This window comes from Rhipicephalus sanguineus, chromosome 4 (genome assembly GCF_013339695.2).
Source record: "Rhipicephalus sanguineus isolate Rsan-2018 chromosome 4, BIME_Rsan_1.4, whole genome shotgun sequence".
Classification (NCBI taxonomy): Eukaryota; Metazoa; Arthropoda; class Arachnida; order Ixodida; family Ixodidae; genus Rhipicephalus; species Rhipicephalus sanguineus.
The window spans coordinates 86,587,910-86,607,254 of NC_051179.1; the positions used below are offsets into that span (position 1 = coordinate 86,587,910).

The window sequence follows — 19,345 nt, forward strand, 5'->3', positions numbered from 1 at the left end:
TATTGGTGTTAGTGAATAAACTAGGATCGATCAAATCAAAGACAAGCTGTTTGTTAAGTTGTTTAAATAACATTATGATTAGGTGAAAATTAAACAAGCCAGACACAGTAAGAATACAGTTAGCCTGAAGGAGTGGGGTGGCATTAGAATAAAGTTGCATTAGAAACAGACAGACAGTAGACTGTGTATATTAGTTCCTCGCTTTCTAACTTCAGAATAAGCAACAAGGGGGTTCCGCAGGGATCGGTACTCGGCTCACTACTATTCTTACTTTACATAAAGCTGCTTTTCAGAAGCTGAAGCTTTTCGTTACGCTGACGACACCACATTGCTTGATAGCGATCGATCACTAACTTCTCTTACCACGAAGTTAAACACTGATGTGAATAATATCTTAACATGGTGCCGCCCTAACTCGCTTAAAAAAAATCCTACCAAAACTTCTTTTATCATTTTTAACTGAAGTCATAGGACACCAGAATGCATTCCCAATGCCATCCTAACTCTCATGTAATCAGTGCAGTAGACTAATGCTCATTTTTTGTGCTACTTTACATTCAAACTTAAAATTTACAAACATCTCGCCTATTTGAAACGCAAGCTTGCTCCTGGTATTGGTATTTACTTAAAGCTAGGTATACATACATACACACATTCATTTGTTTGCAACAACACGCATTCTTATTCTGGCCGTATCGCCTGTAACCTCAGCAAGCAGGGTTCCAGTTGGGCAGATTTGCAAAGCAAGTCTGAACTCAAACAGTGGCCAAAGTAGCCATGTCATCTTATCAAATTATTTTGTCGCCATATCTGTAGCCGAATTGAACAGAAGGAGTATCATGGAGTCGTTCTTATTGAAGAATAAATAATACGGTGATATTACTTTAAATAAATAAGCAAGAATATAGAAATAAGAGCACAATTCCTTCTCTCTCGCTTGGTTTTCAAGCCACAAGTTGCAAATACGCAGTGCGACTGCAACAGTTTATGTAGAACAGATAGAGCTCTTTAGAGACGAAGAGCAATTTTGGAACATTCCAGCCAACAACTAAGTACGAACATCAAACTTTGAAACAGCGTTTCCTTGATGCCTCAGACTGAAACTGATTAGTAGAGTTACCATCGTAGCGATGTGGGCTTGTTGGTGTGTAATGGAAAGGCAGTTTCTTAGCGCTGGTGTAGACGAGGACAACACATAGGACACATCTGTCTAGTGTTTCTTCCTATGTGTCCTCGTCAACACCAGCGCTAAGAAACTGCCTTTTAATAACAGCTTCGAGTAGTGAAACCTGATTGAAAACGAACAGTCCAGCTTTATTTTGTTGAAAATCTCTGTTTTTGTGAAGTTCACACGAGAACACGCGCTGTGCCTTAGCTTTCGCAGCGTCACATAGATGGCGGGCACAGTGAGCAGCGTGCTAGCCATGGCGCTTTTGCCAACATGCGCGCAACATCGTCACTCTGTCATCGAAGGCGTTCCACGCGTGTCGTTGGGGTGCATCAATGCGCACCAGCCTGCTGGCGCGGGGAGGCATGCTCGCGCATCGGCTGACACGGGAGAAAAGCTTGGAAATTAAAGAGAAATGGCTAGAGTAGCCATGGAGCCAACCTGAAATTTTAGTCGCCAGATGGGGTCGTAAAGCAGCCAATTTGGCGTAAAACAGCCACCTACCGACGGCAACCCTGTTAGCAATGTCCACACGGATCATTACTGTGCAAAGCCATACACTCCCCCCCCTCCCCCCTCCCACCAATGCTTTGACGTAGAGCGTTATTGGCTAAAGAAGTGACCTGAAGACATCAATCTGATCGTGGAACAAATTAAGATGAGCATCATGCTGTAGGAATATCGCGGTCACCGACTTGACATATCCCTGGCGGCTAGCGGTGTCCAAGCGGCTTCCGTAACAACAAAGACAGCGATCACGTTCCGCCTACCTTTTAATCAATCTTGAATGCGCGTAACATTTATTTATCTCATATTTTTCTGAAAAAACAGCTGGGGTAATACTAGCTGCAATTCGTTTACTCGCAGATAACGTTCAACTGCTCTGATTGTGTGCCATAAATGCTGGACATAAGATTTTATCTCGGGTAGGTCATCGAAGCAGTTTCTTGTCTCTGCCAGCCCTTGGAAGGCCAGATTAACAGGAAATGCCGAACACTGTCCCATATAAGTTCAGCGGATTTTTTGTTTTGGCTCCATTAAAACGACGTAATTAAGTAACTAATATCTCAGCTCCAATGCTAAAGTGACGGCGTCCGTCGCAGGAGGGTTTCCCTTGCCCTCAGAAAACATACTTCCAATACCCACACTCCATCCACCCTCCACAACGACCTCCTCTACTCAACAGATTAACACCTAGTTCAAAGGTCATTGTATTGTTTTTTTCCTAGCGCCTGGAAACGCTAGATAAAGACGCATCGAAAACAATTTTCATCAACCGATAAGGGCTCAGTGACCCTTCAGCCACCGCAGAAGGCGGCGCGAAATAAAGGGGGCCGGGAAAGTTCAAATGGGGGTACCCGATCAAAGAGCGGAAGCTCGCAACGAGCAGTACCGGAAGTGACAGCGGAAGCAACAAAGCCTCCAACCCCGCCCCCATTTATTTTTCCATATACTTGTTTGCTTTGACGTCTTTCACGTTCAGCCTCCATCGGATCTCTCATTCCTGCAGCGCCCCCGGAGCTCTCACGGTCACCCCCCTTTCGCGCCGTTCCTCTCTAGTCAGAAGTCAGTTCTCCACGGCGCTCGCTGCAAGCAGAGTTCTACTGCAGGACGACATATACTGCTTTAAAAGAGGCGAAGCATCATCCGTCGCTTTCCTTCGCACGTCCGAGGCTTTCCCCAGTGTGAATCTCGGCCCATTTATTGCTTTCGTCTTTTATCTTCCTAATCAGGTGAGCTGTTCCGTATTATCTGTCTAGAGTGCCTCGCGGTCTAGACGCGACAGTGACTCGGCAACTCTGTCTATCGCCCGCATATAAGGCGTTATCGCCACGTGCCTGAGGCCGTGCGAACTCGTCCCCGTATCTAATCGGCGCGAGAATTGAGTGTACGCAATATACCGAGGACCCCCCACGAGTCTCCGGTAATCAGCGTGGGGGCCCTCGAGTTATCTCCCATGGCCGGCGAAGGCCTGCAGCATGCTGATTAGCGAGAAAACGCGCGGCGAGGCTCAGTGAGAGGCTACGAAGATTGTGCGCACTCGTGTCTTTTGCATGCATATTTATTCTTTTACGCAGGGCAGAGTGGCCGTTCTATCGATTGTTCGCTTAAAAGAACGTCCTAGCTCCCTAAGATCTACAGCTCGCTCTCATTCATCAAATCATTGTCGTTCGTGCCCATCAGGTTTCGCTAACATTTCTTCATATGAGGCACAAATATGCCGTGCTCCCGTGAAAGTGCAGAAGGTTTGCATATGGAAATGCATCCGTATTTCCTCCTGAGAAGTAGGATAGGCGTTGTGCCCATCCCCCGCCACGGTGTTCTAGTGGTTATGCTACTCGACTGCTGACCTGAAGGTTGCGGGATCGAATTCCGGCCGCGGCGGCCGAATTTTTGGCGGGGGCGAAAGTACTTGAGGCCCGTGTAGTTAGATTTAAGTGCACGTTAAAGTACCCCGGGTGGTCGAAATTTCCGGAACCCTCCACTACGGTGTGCCTCATAATCATATCCTTGTTTTGTGACGTGAAACGAACAATTATTATTATGCTGTGGACATCTCGGTGGGAATTGTCAGCACGCTTCCTCTTTATTTCCCTCTTTGTTATTTGCTTTTGTGTATTTTATGCCAAATGATACTCCAATGCGCCGGGGAAGATATAGCTTAGCTTTTTTAGCTCGCTTGCAAGATTTTTCTGAACATACGAGCAGGTACTGCACTCTAAGAAAAAAAGGAGTCCTTTGACTCCTTTCGGAGAGTCCTGACTTGCCACGTATATGACTCTCTTTAAAGAGGCACGTTAACTCTCTTTAGAGATCATTGCACTCTCTTCGGAGAGTCGTGTGACCCAAAAGGGAGTTAACGTGCCCCTTGAAAGAGACAGACAATAATGCCAAGGAAAGTATAGGGGATGTTATTAGTAGTAAATGTAAGGTAAATGTGCAGAAAGAAAAGTGGACGAAAAGATAACTTGCCGCGGGCACGGACCGAACCTGCGACCTTCGAATAACGCGTCCGATGCTCTACCAACTGAGCTACCGCGGTGGCCATCCCCCCGTCCACTTTATAGGGTATATATGTACATTTAAACGTGGGAGCGTCTTTTTCTTTGTGTATAACAAAGAAAAACGAGCCCTTAAAATTAACACTTCTCTCTTTAAAGAGAGTCATTTACGTGGCAAGTCAGGACTCTCCGAAAGGAGTCACACATACTCTCTTTTTTCTTTGAGTGTGTCTGAATTCTTGCGCGCACATTTGCTTTACGACGACACGTCCCTACTTGTTTTTGAAGATACGAAGGAGAAAAAAAACACATATATATCGGGAATTGCGGCCTTAAGTATAAGTGGTTGAGGCTTGTTTTAGTGCTCAGATGAATGCTGCTAGCGTTCCGCTGATCTTTAGTCGGCCTCTATTCAGGAATAATGAGGGCACTCAAACCAACAAGCTACAGTAGAACCTAGTTATAACGAACTAGCATCGGGACCATAAGTTAGTTCGTTATATCCGGTATTTGTTGTAACAGTGTATATAAAAATCGGCTCTAACAATACGGAAATCTCGCTCGCGCAAAAATCCTAGTTAGAAAAACTCATTATTCTAGGCTTCAAACTCATATAAACGGGGTAATTATTACATCGGCGTTTAAGGTGGGGCAACCAATAAAATTCACTTTTTTTTGTTGCATTGAATAACCAAAACTTCTGCGACTTCTTTAACCACGTTTTTATACATATTTTGAACGTCACCAACACATCCGAAAAAAATGTGGTTGGGAATTTCCTTTCATTATTTATTTTGCTTTTTTATGTTACCTTTCCAGTTCTGCCTTGCGGGAACCAAATATTTCGTCTCGCGTTTTCCGTTTCGTTATAAAAAGAATAAATTTGGACAGGCATGGCCTCCCGATGACATGGGAGCAGCCAACGGCGAGCCGGGGGCCCCAACGGGTCCTCCCTGGCTAGTCCCTCAGGAAGGTTCTTTGTCTGTCACTGAAATGAAGCGCGACCAACCAAAGTTCCTATTTAGTTCGCTATAACCGATAATGCGCTATAGCATTGTTCGTTTTAATGAGAGCCAACTTTATATTGTCATTGGCGTAGCCGGGGGGGGGGGGGTGATTGGGGGACGCTCAACCCCCCACCCTCCCCCCAATTTTCAAATTTGCATTTGTTTATATAGATGTGCACACACAAACCCACGCACGAACATGCATAAAGGATGGTTAAACACCCCCCCCCCCCTTTCCCACCGCCCGAAAACAAATTCTGGCTACATGTATAGTTGGGCATTCCGACGGGGGTGAACAGAAACAACTGAGGGCGCGTCCGAGAAGGAAATATCGCAAGTGCTCGCACCATGGCGCTGACATGTGCTCCACGCCTGTTTTGCAGAAGATAGCGTCATCTTTTCCGCTACGAGTGAGCTCTCCTTTAAAAACGGGTGCCATGTGATATCACACACCAGCAACACTCCGACGTTTAACGGCCTCACTTATTTCTTAATTTGCACTACTTGCTGATAAAGGAAATGTCCTAGACTTAGTCGTGAAGTCCGACATCCCGACTTTAGCGTGGCAGGTCTTCGCCCAAGATGCCTTCCCAGCATAGAACGCTGGATATATGAACTTCAATACCGTTCATTGTCGGGCTACCTGCCCAAAACGAACGTCCTTGTGTATTTTCAAGCATTTGACATGTCTAATAGCATGCTTTCGATATCAATTCAATTTGAATTTTATTTTATAAATTGTATACGCGCGCCAAAATAGACGGAAATACAAGAGGGTGTCACAGTCAGAACATTGAGTGCATAATAGGGAAATAACTGAACAATGAATTTCAGGTTATTTCGAAAACACAAAACCCCAGCATGCCTCAATAAGTACTAGAAATGAAACATTGAAAGCAAAAAAGAATTTGGACGAGGAAATATAGTCAACAAATATACAAACGAATCATTGGAACACTATTTTATAATTGCCGGCGCAAACATATTGAGGCATATACCAATAGGATGTGGGAGCTTACCTGATACGCATTCGAAATAATCATTTAAAATGTTCATTTAAAATATTATCTATTGTATAATCTCTTTCGTTTCTCTTTTGCATTTGTCGACTATTGTATATTTGTCGTTACACTTTCAATACTGTCATAACATGAGTCTTGTTGTGAAGCCGCTGCCAAGCAAACAGGTGCCGCGGCTCTGTCAAGCTGTTTATGACAGCTTTTTCTGCGCCTCCTCTGTCTGTACCTCTACAAGGCAGAAAAATAAAGAATTTGAATTTGAATTTGCATGTATGCTCTGACAGTCCAGCGAGATATTCCTAATTCGACAACAGTGTGAGGTTCGGCTAGTTATTGTTTCTTCTTTCAGTCGTCCCGTTGAATAAGCGCTGCTTTTGTTTGTTTGTTTTTGTTTGTTTTTTGCGATGCCTGAAGCTGTCTCCTCAGTGTTTATAAGTATGCACTCTATGTGTACACAGACCGCACTGCGGACTGCCGTTAAGTTCGTTGCATAGATTAAACTAACGCAGGGAGAACTAAACGTTCCAAGCAGCATCTGCACATCTCAGTCCTTCAAAGAGATCTCTACAACGCAGGGCGACAATGGCTGCTTCCCTGCTGAACCCGGCGGTGCTTCAGGATCTGGCGCTGAGCTGGCTGCGCGAGGACCAGCCCAGCCTGGACGTGGGCCTCTACGTGGTTGGCGAGGCCGACTGCACCGCCTACCTGTGGTGCAAGAGCCCCGGAGTGCTGGCCGGCGTGCCGTTCGCCAACGCTGTCCTCGCGCAGCTGGACTGTGACATCAAGTGGCTGCGCAACGAAGGCGAGTGGCTGCACCCCGTCGCCAAGGTGGCTGAGGTACGCCCCTGATTGCATGCAGTCCCACATAAAAGGAGGGCTGCAACGAAATTTTGATTTGGCCAATGTTATAAACGAGCATTTAGAGTGTTAAAGTCTATTTATAAATTTTGACATTTCTGCCGTCCAGTCGCGTACGTAGTGTTCCCGGGAATCATGGAGGAGATGATGATAAATTTAATTGTTCACAGACAAAGAAAGAGAGAACGTGAAAAGGCTGGACTTAAGATTTAGATGTTTAATGAAATTCGGTCTATTGCATTCAAATTTAAATAGCTGTAAAAAAACGAACACGTTGAAGTATATACGCTCTTACATTTTTACGCCGTTACGGGTGTTTCGTTGTCTCATAGGTTAGTACACCTACCTGCTTCTCTTTCATTCTTTCATACCCCTTTCCCATTTCCCAGTACAGGGTATATTACTAGTTGACCTCCCTGTCTTTCCCCTGCCTTTCTCTCTCTCTCTCTGTCTCTACGGCAATAAAGATAGCTGTTGAGGTAAGAATGTGTGAGAGCTTTCTCTCACTCATCTTTCTATTCAACTTCCCTGATCCCCCAGTGTAGGGTAGCCAACCAAAAGTTTTTCTGGTTAACCTTCCTGCCTTCTGCCTTTCTATTCCCTTCCTTCCTTCCTGCTACGGCAACAAGTATTTTATTACACGTGACAGCGAGCTCTAACTATATACGCTTTTAGAAAACGAGTCCTTAAAATCTCTTGCGACAGGGGCACTCACGTAGGGACAGTACGCTCGGACATATAGTGGCATATTAGGGGATATATATATATATATATATATATATATATATATATATATATATATATATATATATATATATATATATATATATATATATATATATATATGTATAGGGGCATATTATTATATCACTGTGGCCCTGTGTTTTGACCTGTTCAGAAAGATAGCAATAGCTATATGGTCAAAAAAGAGCTGCAAAGTTCGACTATACTGAAAGTTTCACTTCAAAAGTTCAAAATTTCGTCTCACTAACCCTGCCGGCGTTCGTCATACGGTCAAGTATTTTCACGAGGCTGTCCCAGGACGTAAACACAAGGGACGTGGCATGACCTCGCAGTAAGCATAGACAACAGCATTTCCTCACGCCCACGTCAACGAATTAAGATCATCGCTATTGAAATTCCTGCGCGAGCTTGGATTCATTTATTAGGAATATATGTTCATTATTTTATTTTCTTTTATCATTTCCAACAAAGACCCTAGCTCCTGCTTCAAGCCACACTTCTTCAAGTTCATTCTCACACTCTCTCTCTCTTTACCTCTGTTGCCTCCGGGCGCACGCAGGTGACGGGCCAGGCGCGGCGCGTGCTGCTTGCCGAGCGCGTGGTGCTCAACTGCCTGGCGCGCGCCAGCGGTGTGGCGTCTTCAGCTCGACGAATGCGCGAGGTGCTCAATGGAATCCACTGGGACGGCGTTCTCGCTGGCACGCGCAAGACAACGCCCGGCTTCCGCCTCGTGGAGAAGTACGCTCTGCTCGTCGGCGGAGCGGACACGCACCGCTACGACGTCGCGTCCATGATCATGCTCAAGGACAACCACCTCACCGCCGTGGGGTCCATCGAGAAGGCAAGCGCGTCTGTGATCACATCCACTCGCGTACACTCATAGGCAACAAAAGGACTGTGGGAGAGTCTAAAAGAAAGGCTAGAATCATTCACCGGTTCTGGGCTCTAGCTCTAATATTACTTCGTTTCATGTAGACGTTTGTATATTGACGAGGCAGCTTGCACGCGTCCGAATATCCCGGCAGCAGAGTTATGAGGCACAGCGTTATAACTTGCGACATCGATACGTCAGTTATCAACCAGGCGAGAAAGTGTGGGTCTGGAGCCCTATTCGCCGACGGGGACTTTCTGAAAAATTACTGAACAGGTATGTTGGTCCCTACAGTGTTGTACGACTCCTAAGTGACGTGAACTATGAGGTTAGCTCTGACAGTCACTCGCGAACTCGCCAGCACAAATCGGAAATCGTGCATCTTGTACGAATGAAGCCCTATTGTGCAGATTAACTTGCATTATACGTCTACTACACCGTCTTTTGTAGTAGCGCATCGGGATGGTGCTCTCCCTGGAGGGAGGCAAATTCCGCATCCGATCTGCACAGCGACAACAAAGAAGAGCTCGCTCAGCAAGAGAGGAAGACGAGGTTCACGCCCGATCCCTTTTTTCTAGTGCCTCGCATAATTAAAGTGGGCTGTGCTATATCCGACTTCTGCTGTTTCTCCGTCGTGACAATATTGTGTCCGGATATGTATAGATAGCTTGCACGTGACGTCATGGACACAGCTTTATAACGTACTGGTTCACCAACATGGCGGCTTTGATGACGTAAAGGCAGCATAATCACATTGCGCTTAACCTGCTTCAATATTATAACGATACGGCCGCATTATTATTGGCCTCTGTGCGTCACTAACAAGACAACTTGGAAGTAATGCGATGATAACATGAACGTGACGTCACAAACCTTGCGTCCTACCATGCAGTGCACCAACATGGCGATTTCAGTGACGTCAGTGCAAACCATCTCTGCTCTGGTCTCTGCACGGACGATGCTCGACAAACTGCTGGAGTGATCTGTACCAATCTGCACAGAGTATATACAGCATAACTGATATTCTGTCGTCCGATTCCTTCGAGCTGTTTCGCCTTGTCCTTCTTGGCATCCGAGCCCTCATTTGTGGTTTTTCCGTGTCGCAGGCTGTCCGCATCGCCAAGAAGATGGGCGGCTTCACCCGGAAGGTCGAAGTCGAGTGCCGCTCCGTCGAGGAAGCCCAGCAAGCCGCGAGGGCCGGGGGTGACATCATCATGCTCGACAACTTCGAGGCCAAGGTTCGTTGCTCGTAGTCTTACATTGTTCTTCGGGTGAGCTTAAGACATTCGAGGTGATGTTTGGGCCGTTACCATTTTTTTTTTTTTGCTTATAAGCGAAGCTTATGTATGAGTGGCAGATTTCTGTGGCAGCGGCGGTGTAATTCGCGAAAAGCCCGGCGCCGGCGAGTGTACAGAACTGCGGGTGACTTGTCATTTCACGTTGGCGCATTTCATTGTTGCCTAGATATGGACGCATGGCCGTAGTTGTTGCCTGTAAATACTGAAGCGTTCCGGTGTGAGCACGTGTACGATGGTCCAATTCCCGGCATGGAGGAAGGAAACAGATGGGCGTCGGCAGAATTTTGTCTTGGGAGGTGCAAACCTGTGTTGCATCGCGGCTGGGGAAGGGGGGGGGGGGAGAGAGAGAGAGAGCTAACATTGCTTAGGTGGGGAGCAAGTGCCGGTGTGGCTTGAGGGGGGCAAGTGCCCCTTTTGCGCCCCCCTGCCTACGCCCATGGGAAGGAGCATCGCGCGATGCGAAAGAAAGAAAGAAAGAAAGAAAGAAAGAAAGAAAGAAGAAAGAAAGAAGAAAGAAAGAAAGAAAGAAAGAAAGAAAGAAAGAAAGAAAGAAAGAAAGAAAGAAAGAAAGAAAGAAAGAAAGAAAGAAAGAAAGAAAGAAAGAAAGAAAGAAAGAAAGAAAGAAAGAATAATAATATCTGGGGTTTAGCGTCCCAAAACAACGATATGATTATGAGAGACGCCGTAGTGGAGGGCTCCGGAAATTTTGACCACCTGGGGTTCTTTAACGTGCACCTAAATCAAAGAAAGAAAGAAAGAAAGAAAGAAAGAAAGAAAAGAAAGAAAAGAAAGAAAGAAAGAAAGAAAGAAAGAAAGAAAGAAAGAAAGAAAGAAAGAAAGAAAGAAAGAAAGAAAGAAAGAAAGGAAGAAAAGCCATATTTATTTCAATCAAATTTATTATACAAAAGGCTTACTCTGCGGAGAAGAAAAACTAGTGCAATGCTGACCGCCAGAGAGCAAACGGGAAATTTTATATAAATAGCACAAGATACCTGGGTTCTGCCAGAGCAACTACGCGGGTTATTTTTAGTAAGATCTGACGTGTGTGCCTTGTGTGGACGAGGGCTAATAGTTGTGCATTGCTCGATCGAGCCTCTCATCAGGGACGGCATACTACTGTCCCATAGATGTGTTGCGGACGAAGTACTCGGATGTGGCTACGCTCATTTTTATTTCGGAGCGGCCCACTGCTCTCCCATATTGGAGTACATATATAGTACTCTAATTCGTGTACCATTTTTAAGTGCGTAGTTCTTTAGGGGCCCAGCTCGTCCATTCATAGATTTTAAGTAGCGCGATTACGCTCACAATCAAGTGGTCGATGCAGGCCTAAAACAAGGCTAACAATGTTAGAAGCCGGGTCAAAATAAACGAAGGTCTAACATAATATAATTAACAAAAATAACCAAGAAGTCATTGCAATAATTTTGTACGTGTAATCCCTGGGAGTGTTAGCCAGCGCCATTCGTAGCCAAGGCGGCGGGTGTGGAACACTCTTTGTGCAAGGGGGCCACGGGGCATGTGATCCTTGTACGAGGCGGCAGCTGACCAATAAACCCTCGTACGCTGCCCAAAGGCATTAAAATTGCCAGGACGAGGGCCCATTTATGTATGAACGAAAGGGGAAATCTTTTTCGAGGGGCTCATTGCTTTGTTAGGCACAGCCGAATCAATCCCAATCGAACTGACAATTAGGTCTAGGAAACCATAGCTGGCGTTTATTGTTGTGTTTAACTGTAGTGTAATAATTTAGTGCAGTAGGTTGTGCAATGAGCGTAACTCTCATTATGCTTAGCACCGATCCACGTGCTTCCGCGCAGGACTTGTCCCCGGCGGCACAGAAGCTGAAGACCGAGTTTCCGGGCGTGCTGGTCGAGGCCTCGGGAGGCATCACTGCCGAGAACGTGACCCAGTACGCCGTGCCAGGCATCGACATCATTTCCTCGAGCCTTCTCATACAGGGCTACCCCGCGGTCGACTTCTCGCTTAAGGTCCAGCCACCTAAGAAGCCCGAATGCTGAACACGCCACTGGACCGGATGGAAAGGGATGGTGGCGTTACGCGCACCTCATCGCCTCTTGCGATACTCCTATAGTGTTGCGCAACCAAAACGAGCACACGTGAAGGCAACATGAACCCGTAGACACGGCACATTCTTCCACAGTGCGCTCTTCTCGTGACCTCGTTTTGTTTTCGCTACACGCTATATCCCAACGTGACATGCCAGCACACCCACACTGCAACCTCAGCGGTCATTTCTATTCATTCAGAAAATGCGAGTATACAATGAAGAGCGCTTTCCGCTATCAATTTTCTCACGCGACTGCAGTAAATAAAGTATTCAATATTATTTTTTCTGAAATAAAAGGTGCGTATGCATGCCGCGACCATTCTTGCAAAGTTGCTCAACGTTCCATATGCAGCCACTAGATCAGAAGCATGAGGTAGAGCATTGCACGGGCTCGGGTCTACCCAAAACCAGGGCCCGGCTCGGCCGGGCCCGGGATCGGGCCGGGTAAAGTAGTTTTCACGGCGGGCTCGGGCCTGAAGCTCCAGGATTAGGGTCGGAGCCTGCTCTCTCCCTATTTTCTGTGTCTTTGGGTATTTGCGTATGCTTTATGCATGCTTGCTTTATGCATGCTTGCTTTATGCACATAAAAAATATCACAGGCATGCTTTATGCACATGCATGCTTTATGCACATAAAAAAATATCACAGGGTCCCCTATGCATTCACCTAAGTCGACTCGAAGGCGACTGCCATCTTCTTTTTCTTCTCAGTCGATGTGTTGGTCCTGCCCCGACACCCACCGAAAGCTTTCAGCACCTAACGTGGTTTTTCACTGCCTCCAGGATCGGAGGCGTTGCAAGCTTTCTGCTCGTCACCCGGTTTTGCACCACCGCCGTGATCGAGCCGCCTTTGACCAAGCGATGGTGTCATGTGATGACGCCATCATGTGACGACGCGTGATGCGACGTCATGATGGTGTCACAAATTATGACAATCTGTAACCTCGTGATGACATCAAAGGGTGACGTCATCACGTGATAGTTTTGAACACGAGAGTGTTTTATACCGGGGCCCACCAAGACTTCACTGACGTATTTCCGTCACGGATATGACGTTGCTAAATGAACACTAACGGACGATAAATGACGATTGTCGTTGTATAGCAAAAACATGCCCAAATACGCGCTTTTTTGTCTTACGTGTACACTGAGAAAAAGTCGTGTACTTGAGGAGTATTTCTGCCGTCGTTCATAATCGTCATCTACCTCGCGTGCTTTACTTGCTTTATCACCGCGTTCCCAGTTACGAACGGCGTGCGAGCTATCAGCATGACTAGCATTCTTGATAGGAAGGTGGCAAGAGCTGAGTTTTAAAGAAAGTAAACGCAAGCGTAGCTGATGATGAGTATTGTTCTGTGGCAGAAATACTTCCCAAATACTCAATTTTTTTGTCTAGAGTGTACGACTGAAGTGACGTGTTCAGAAAAAAAAGGAATGAGACGACTTGCGCGTGTTCGAGTGTTTAGGCAAAAGGAGATGACTTACGACCATAAAAGAAAGCTTTATTGCGCACGTAGCTTCGGCATAAAGTCAGAGCATCGACAAGCACACAAAACAAACACAACGCATACAGTTTACATATATAGACACTAACACAGTGATTTATCGCCGTATAAGGCTACAAAATTTTAAGGTCAATATGAACCACTACAGATTGTTCCCATATACTGAAGACTGTCACGTATGGGAGATGGCCAGTCAATAATAATATCTGGGGTTTAACGACCCAAAACCACGATATGATTATGAGAGACGGCGTAGTGGAGGGCTCCGGAAAGTTCGATCACCTGGTGTTCTTTCACGTGCGACTAAATCTGAGTACACGGGCCTCAAACATTTTCGCCTCCATCGAAAATGCAGCCGCGGCGGCCGGGATTCGATCCCGTGACTTTCGGGTCAGCATGGATGGCCAGTCAGTACGGAACTACTAGAAACTTCAGCTGTTCCTACCACTACAAAAAAAGAAAGAAAGAAAGAGCCTGGAGTGGGAGAGAGAGGCGGGATTCGAATCCGGGCCCGGGTATATGTCACGGTTCGAAGGCGAGCGCTGTAACAACTCTGCTATCTAGGCTCGGTAGCTGAACAAGCATTTATGGGAGCCATATATGATTGCGTTGCTATGGGCAAGAAATCGAAAAAAAAAAGAGAGATAAACAGAGAGAGAGACAGAAATAAATAGATATGGAGAGAGAAAAAGGCAGAAAGAGAAAGAAAACGGGTCATAGTCATGTATATAGAACAGTATTGGCCTGGTGTGCGACCGATGGCGGCGCTGCGGGGATTCGCGCGCTTTCGTCTGCTACGTAGGCCCAGCGCCGTGTTGAAACCACCGTTGTGGTAAATCCCCACAAAAAAGCAGTTCGATTGGTTACCTTGCGTATGGTGGCTACTGACGCTGTTCGAACAACCGTGGGTCTGCTTTTAACGTTCATTTAGAACTACAGCTCTTTGTTTCTTAGAACTGCGGCCGCTTGTCTCCGCGGCGAGCGCTGCGCAATGGTGAAGTACTGCTCTGTGCCTCAGTGTACTTAGTCCGCTCGTGAAAAAGGCGTTAGCTTTCACAACTATCCTATGGACCCGAAGCTGACGAAGAAGTGAATAGCCAAACTAAGAATGGGAAAGCGCCCCACGCCTTCATCGACAATGTGCAGCAAGCACTTCGCAGACAGTTACTTCTGCAAGCTTGTGACCGCGTTTAAGCGCCTCGCCAACACTTAAGCCGTTTATTGCACGCAGGCTATAAGCACAGGCGACTTACACCAGGTGCGGTGCCGTCCCACAACCTGCCGCGAAGGCCCCTAGACAAGGAGCCGACGACGCGGCCTCCGAATCGCCTCGCAGGAAAGCGCGCCTCGTGAGCTCAGCTGAGCGGCGCAGGATATCTGAGACTACGGCTGCATTTGGATGGTGTACATACGTATTTTTATTTACGAAGGCAAGCGCGCGCCTAGCGGACTGCTTATCATAAATTCATAAGCGGAACCTGTTGCCGTTGTTTAGTGCACATTCTCTAAAGTTTTCATCTGAGGCAGTACAGACACTTTTTTAAAAGCGGAGCTGTTTAAGCTGTTCGTTAGGCTGCGTGGCGTGAAACTCGACCCAGCTTGCCCTTGCCACGTTAATCTCTGTGGTCCTGTGCGTGGTATAATCAGCGATTAACTATTTGTTATTTTATAATACCCATGCGACGGCCCTGTGCGGTGTTAATATGAACTACGACGTAATATCGTTCTCACTGAACCAACATTACTGGACAAACTGCGATCATGAGCATCGGCAGGGGGGTGTGCAACAAGGCGGCACTTGCGCACTTGTTTGCAGGACGAGAGCTGCGACAGTGATGTTATCTCCGTTGACGGCCTCGACCGCGCATTCAACAACGTTGCCTGCGTCGTACACCGCCTCGCCCTCGATGAGGCACCGCGACCTTTCACAAGTTTTGTCTACATCCTTGTAGATGCTGGAGAACGGCACGCTTACTGAAATGTCGAAAGAAACACCCAAACTAATTAGTATCGTACGGCGGAAACAAGATAACGAGCGAGAACACTCACACATACTTTCACTTTCTTACCAGCAATGCGGTCGGTGGTATTGGCGCACTCGTCGGCCATCCGGAGGCTTAGCCCTGTCGATTGGGCCGCAACTAAAAGAAATTCAAGATTACACTCGAAAACATTCGTTGCAGGCGTTAGTTGACCGTCGCGAGACTGTTCGTTCGACAAAGTTCCCGCCTGAAGCAGACGATCCGCATACAGGAGCAGCGGCTGCTGCAGCGCGGTTGAGAGCGGAGTCGCCGCTCTGACGTCACACGCGAGAGGGCGCCACTTCAAGATCTCGAGGCCATATCTCGAGGGGGCATGGTGGCTGGGCTAGCTGACCGCGACCATGCCGTGGCTGCGAGTCGGCTTTCGGCCGAAAGCGGGACAAAACACCGTTCCACAAGCAGGTTGGCGGGACAGCGGGACCTCAGCCGCAAAATCGGGACATGTGCCGCCTAACTCACGACGTCTGGTCACATTAGACGACTGGAAACTCCAGTTTCCAGTAGTCTAAAGTAATGCCTTCTATGACGACAATCGAACACAAAAAAGGTACATAATGATAGTGGTGCACGGAATTCTTGGCACTAGCTGCGGAGACGGCAGCCCACGATCAATTCTTCTTCTTCGTTGTCTGCTAATCTCCGATAGTGTTTAGGACAAATTATTAACGATTTAGGGTGATAGACGCACCCTACTATATATGGGACAGCAGTAAGCTGCCCCGGTTTATTTTGAACCTACACGGTGAGTTCAAACTACAAACAAGACGACGCGCACAATGTTCTATGTTTTCAGCTTCATGGAGCTCGCGATTACAATATGTAACTCTGCGAAACCTCCGTTCTAGCTTGAGCCAGCTTTGTGTGTTTGATAAATAAGGCATGTTTGACAGTTATTCAAAAAGTTCAACAAATGAATTATAAAACGGCATTTCCGAGGTCGTACACGCCCTTTAGTTTATTCATGTCCAGAAATTTTGGACATTGCCCCTTCAGCTTTTTCTGGAGCTTCACTGCAGTACTCCACCGTAACTGAAAGGGTGGTGTTTCAAAAACACTGTATCTAGACATATCAGCCGAATTTCAAGAAGTTTCAAGTAACATCGATTAGAGAGGGCTAACTTTGAATAAAATGCGCAGAAACGAAACTTGGTCGTTATGCGTTTTTGAGTTACAGCGCCATCTTGTGAGACCATGCAGTGAAGCCACTCTCCAGGGGGTTCTGGTTCAACAGCTTCCCAAGAGAGAGCAAAACTGCATTGAAATGTGCGAAGGTGGAACTGTAAAACGATTGAAACGGTTCGCGTTGGTATTGCAATGGCAAAACATGGTGTTTGTCACTTTGTCTCGATGTGAACATAGAGGACAAAGCGGATTAAGGAGGATTAAGGTGCGGGGCAGTGTGTAGAAGTTCATCAATGACAATTGGAGTGAATCGCCGTGGCCTAAGGCAGATTAAGGTGCAGAATGATGCGTAGAGTGGTATAAAGAGGATGGATAAAGGTGGATTAAGGTATGGAGCAGTATGAGGTAGTACATCAAACTTAATTGAAGTGAACCACAGTGGCCTAAGGTGGATCAATGCACGGATTAATGCGTAAAGTTGTATAAAGCGAATGGATTAAGTTGAATTAAGGTGTGGAGCAGCATGACATACACCCCAAATGTTATTTGAAGTGTACCAGAGTGTCTTAAGGCGGATTGAAGTGTGAAGGGGTATAGAGATGATGGATTAAGGTGGATTGGGGGTGCTGATTAAGGTGTAGATTAATACAAAAGCTGGATTAAGGCGGATTAAGGTGTAGATTACTACAAAAAAGCTGGATTAATGTAAGAACGATATGGAATACTATAGAAATGTTATTTAATGTGAGTCAGAGTAGATTAAGGTGGATTAAAGTGTGAAGGGGTAAAGAGATGATGGATTAAGGTGGATTGGGAACGGATTAAGGTGTAGATTAATACAGAAAAGGTTGATTAACGTGCGATGCGATATGGAGTACAATATCAATGTAATTTGAAGTAAGTCAAAGTGGATTAAAGTTTGAAGGGGTATAGCGACGATGGATTAAGGTGGATTTGTGTACGGATTAACGTGTAGATTAATACAAAAATGTGGATTAAGGCGGATTAAGGCGTGGAATATTACAAAAAAGCTGTATTAAAGTGCGATACGATACGGAGTACTACATCAATGGTATTTGAAGTGAGTCAGAGCGGATTAAGGTGGATTAAAGTGTGAAGGGGTATAGATATGATGGATTAAGTTTGATTGGGGCACGGATTAACGTGTAGAATAATACAGAAAAGGTGGATTAAGGTGCGATACGATATGGAGTACTACATCAATGGTATTTGAAGTGAGTCAGAGCGGATTGAGGTGGATTAAAGTGCGAAGGGGTATAGAGATGATGGATTAAGGTTGATTGGGGGCGGATTAAGATGTAGAATCATACAAAATGGTGTATTTAGGGGGATTAAGGTGCTAGCTTATTACAAAAAGCTGGACTAAGGTTCGATATGATATGGACTACTATGGCAATGTATGTAAAGTGAGTCACAATGGATTAAGGTGGATTAAAGTGTGAGGAGCTATAGAGATGATGGATTAAGGTGGATTGGGGCACGGATTAAGGTGTAGATTAATACAGAAAATGTGGATAAGGTGCGATACGATATGGAGTACTAATCAATGGTATTTGCAGTGAGTCAGAGCGGATTAAGGTGGGGTTAAAGTGTGAAGGGGTATAGAGATGATGGATTAAGGTTGATTGGGTGCAAATAAGATGTAGATTCATACAAAATGGTGTATTAGGTGGATTAAGGTGTAGATTATTACAAAAAGCTGGGATTAAGGTTCGATATGATATGGACTACTATAGCAATGTATTTTATGGAGTCAGAGTGGATTAAGGTGGATTAAAGTGTGAAGGGGTACAGGGTGTGTCCAGATAAGAGCGAACATGAGGTCCCGGTCCACCATTCCCAATTTTGATAAAGCTTGCTGTATGTCTAGGCATTACACCAGAACAATGTTTTCGAAGTTAGTCTTGCGAAAAAAAATTTGTTCGCCTGAAAAAAAATATACAAATTTTGGGACAAAAAAAAAAACACTTTTGCGGCAATTTAGCTATTTCTGAATTTGAGCGCAGCTAGCGAAAAGAACGGTGCACATCTTGGTCGCAATATTTATTCCCCTTAAAGAACATGTGAAATACAATCTTAGAAGTCTATTGTTTTCTTTGCTTGTCGAAGTACTTTTTGAAGAAAAAAATTACAAACTTGGCGAATCGCACAAAATACCTGTGTTTGAGGAATGTGTTGCTGCAAACAAGTTAAAGTGAGAATAATAAAAATCGGTACATATGAATTTCCTACTTTCGCTCTCTTTTAAAATAATTTTTGTGGTTTTATCGCGCGCACTTTTACTCGATAACTGGGCTGAAACGTAAGTGATTCACCAAAACGCCGAACTTTCAAAATAGTTTTCAAGAAGGCATTTTTAATTTTTTTTTTAAATCTCTTGATTGAAGTCAAGGACGTCATCTATCATTCTGCATAAAAAACGTTGCAATATTTTGGTTGCTATCCTTCTGCATAAAAAACGTTGTAATTTTGGTTGCTAACAAGTTATAATGCGTAAATGTGACCAGTCCAGCTATGCGGGCGCGTCGTTCGTTATGTGCTGAAACTCGGATATAAGTTGCTCAAATACTTGTACGTGATATAATCTCAATCAGCAGCTCCACACCAACAAATGCGCA

The 19,345-nt window shown here is 45.6% G+C and overlaps 1 protein-coding gene across 1 annotated transcript; it reads left to right on the forward strand.

The window, feature by feature from the left end:
• The first annotated feature begins 2,729 nt into the window (after positions 1–2,729).
• LOC119390372 (nicotinate-nucleotide pyrophosphorylase [carboxylating]) lies at positions 2,730–12,332 on the forward strand. Its single transcript, XM_037657980.2, has 5 exons — positions 2,730–2,901; positions 6,772–7,033; positions 8,358–8,639; positions 9,776–9,907; positions 11,788–12,332. Exons 2-5 carry the CDS (start codon positions 6,779–6,781, stop codon positions 11,986–11,988), a joined length of 870 nt encoding a protein of 289 aa, XP_037513908.1. The 5' UTR covers positions 2,730–2,901; positions 6,772–6,778; the 3' UTR covers positions 11,989–12,332.
• Positions 12,333–19,345: the final 7,013 nt, after the last annotated feature.

Excerpts from the sequence above, each read along its gene's own strand:
- LOC119390372 (XM_037657980.2), top strand. The coding sequence starts at position 6,779 with ATGGCTGCTTCCCTGCTGAACCCGGCGGTGCTTCAGGATCTGGCGCTG. Across the intron at positions 8,640-9,775 it reads CCGTGGGGTCCATCGAGAAG|GCTGTCCGCATCGCCAAGAA; the intron begins GCAAGCGCGTCT and ends TCCGTGTCGCAG. Across the intron at positions 9,908-11,787 it reads TCGACAACTTCGAGGCCAAG|GACTTGTCCCCGGCGGCACA; the intron begins GTTCGTTGCTCG and ends GCTTCCGCGCAG.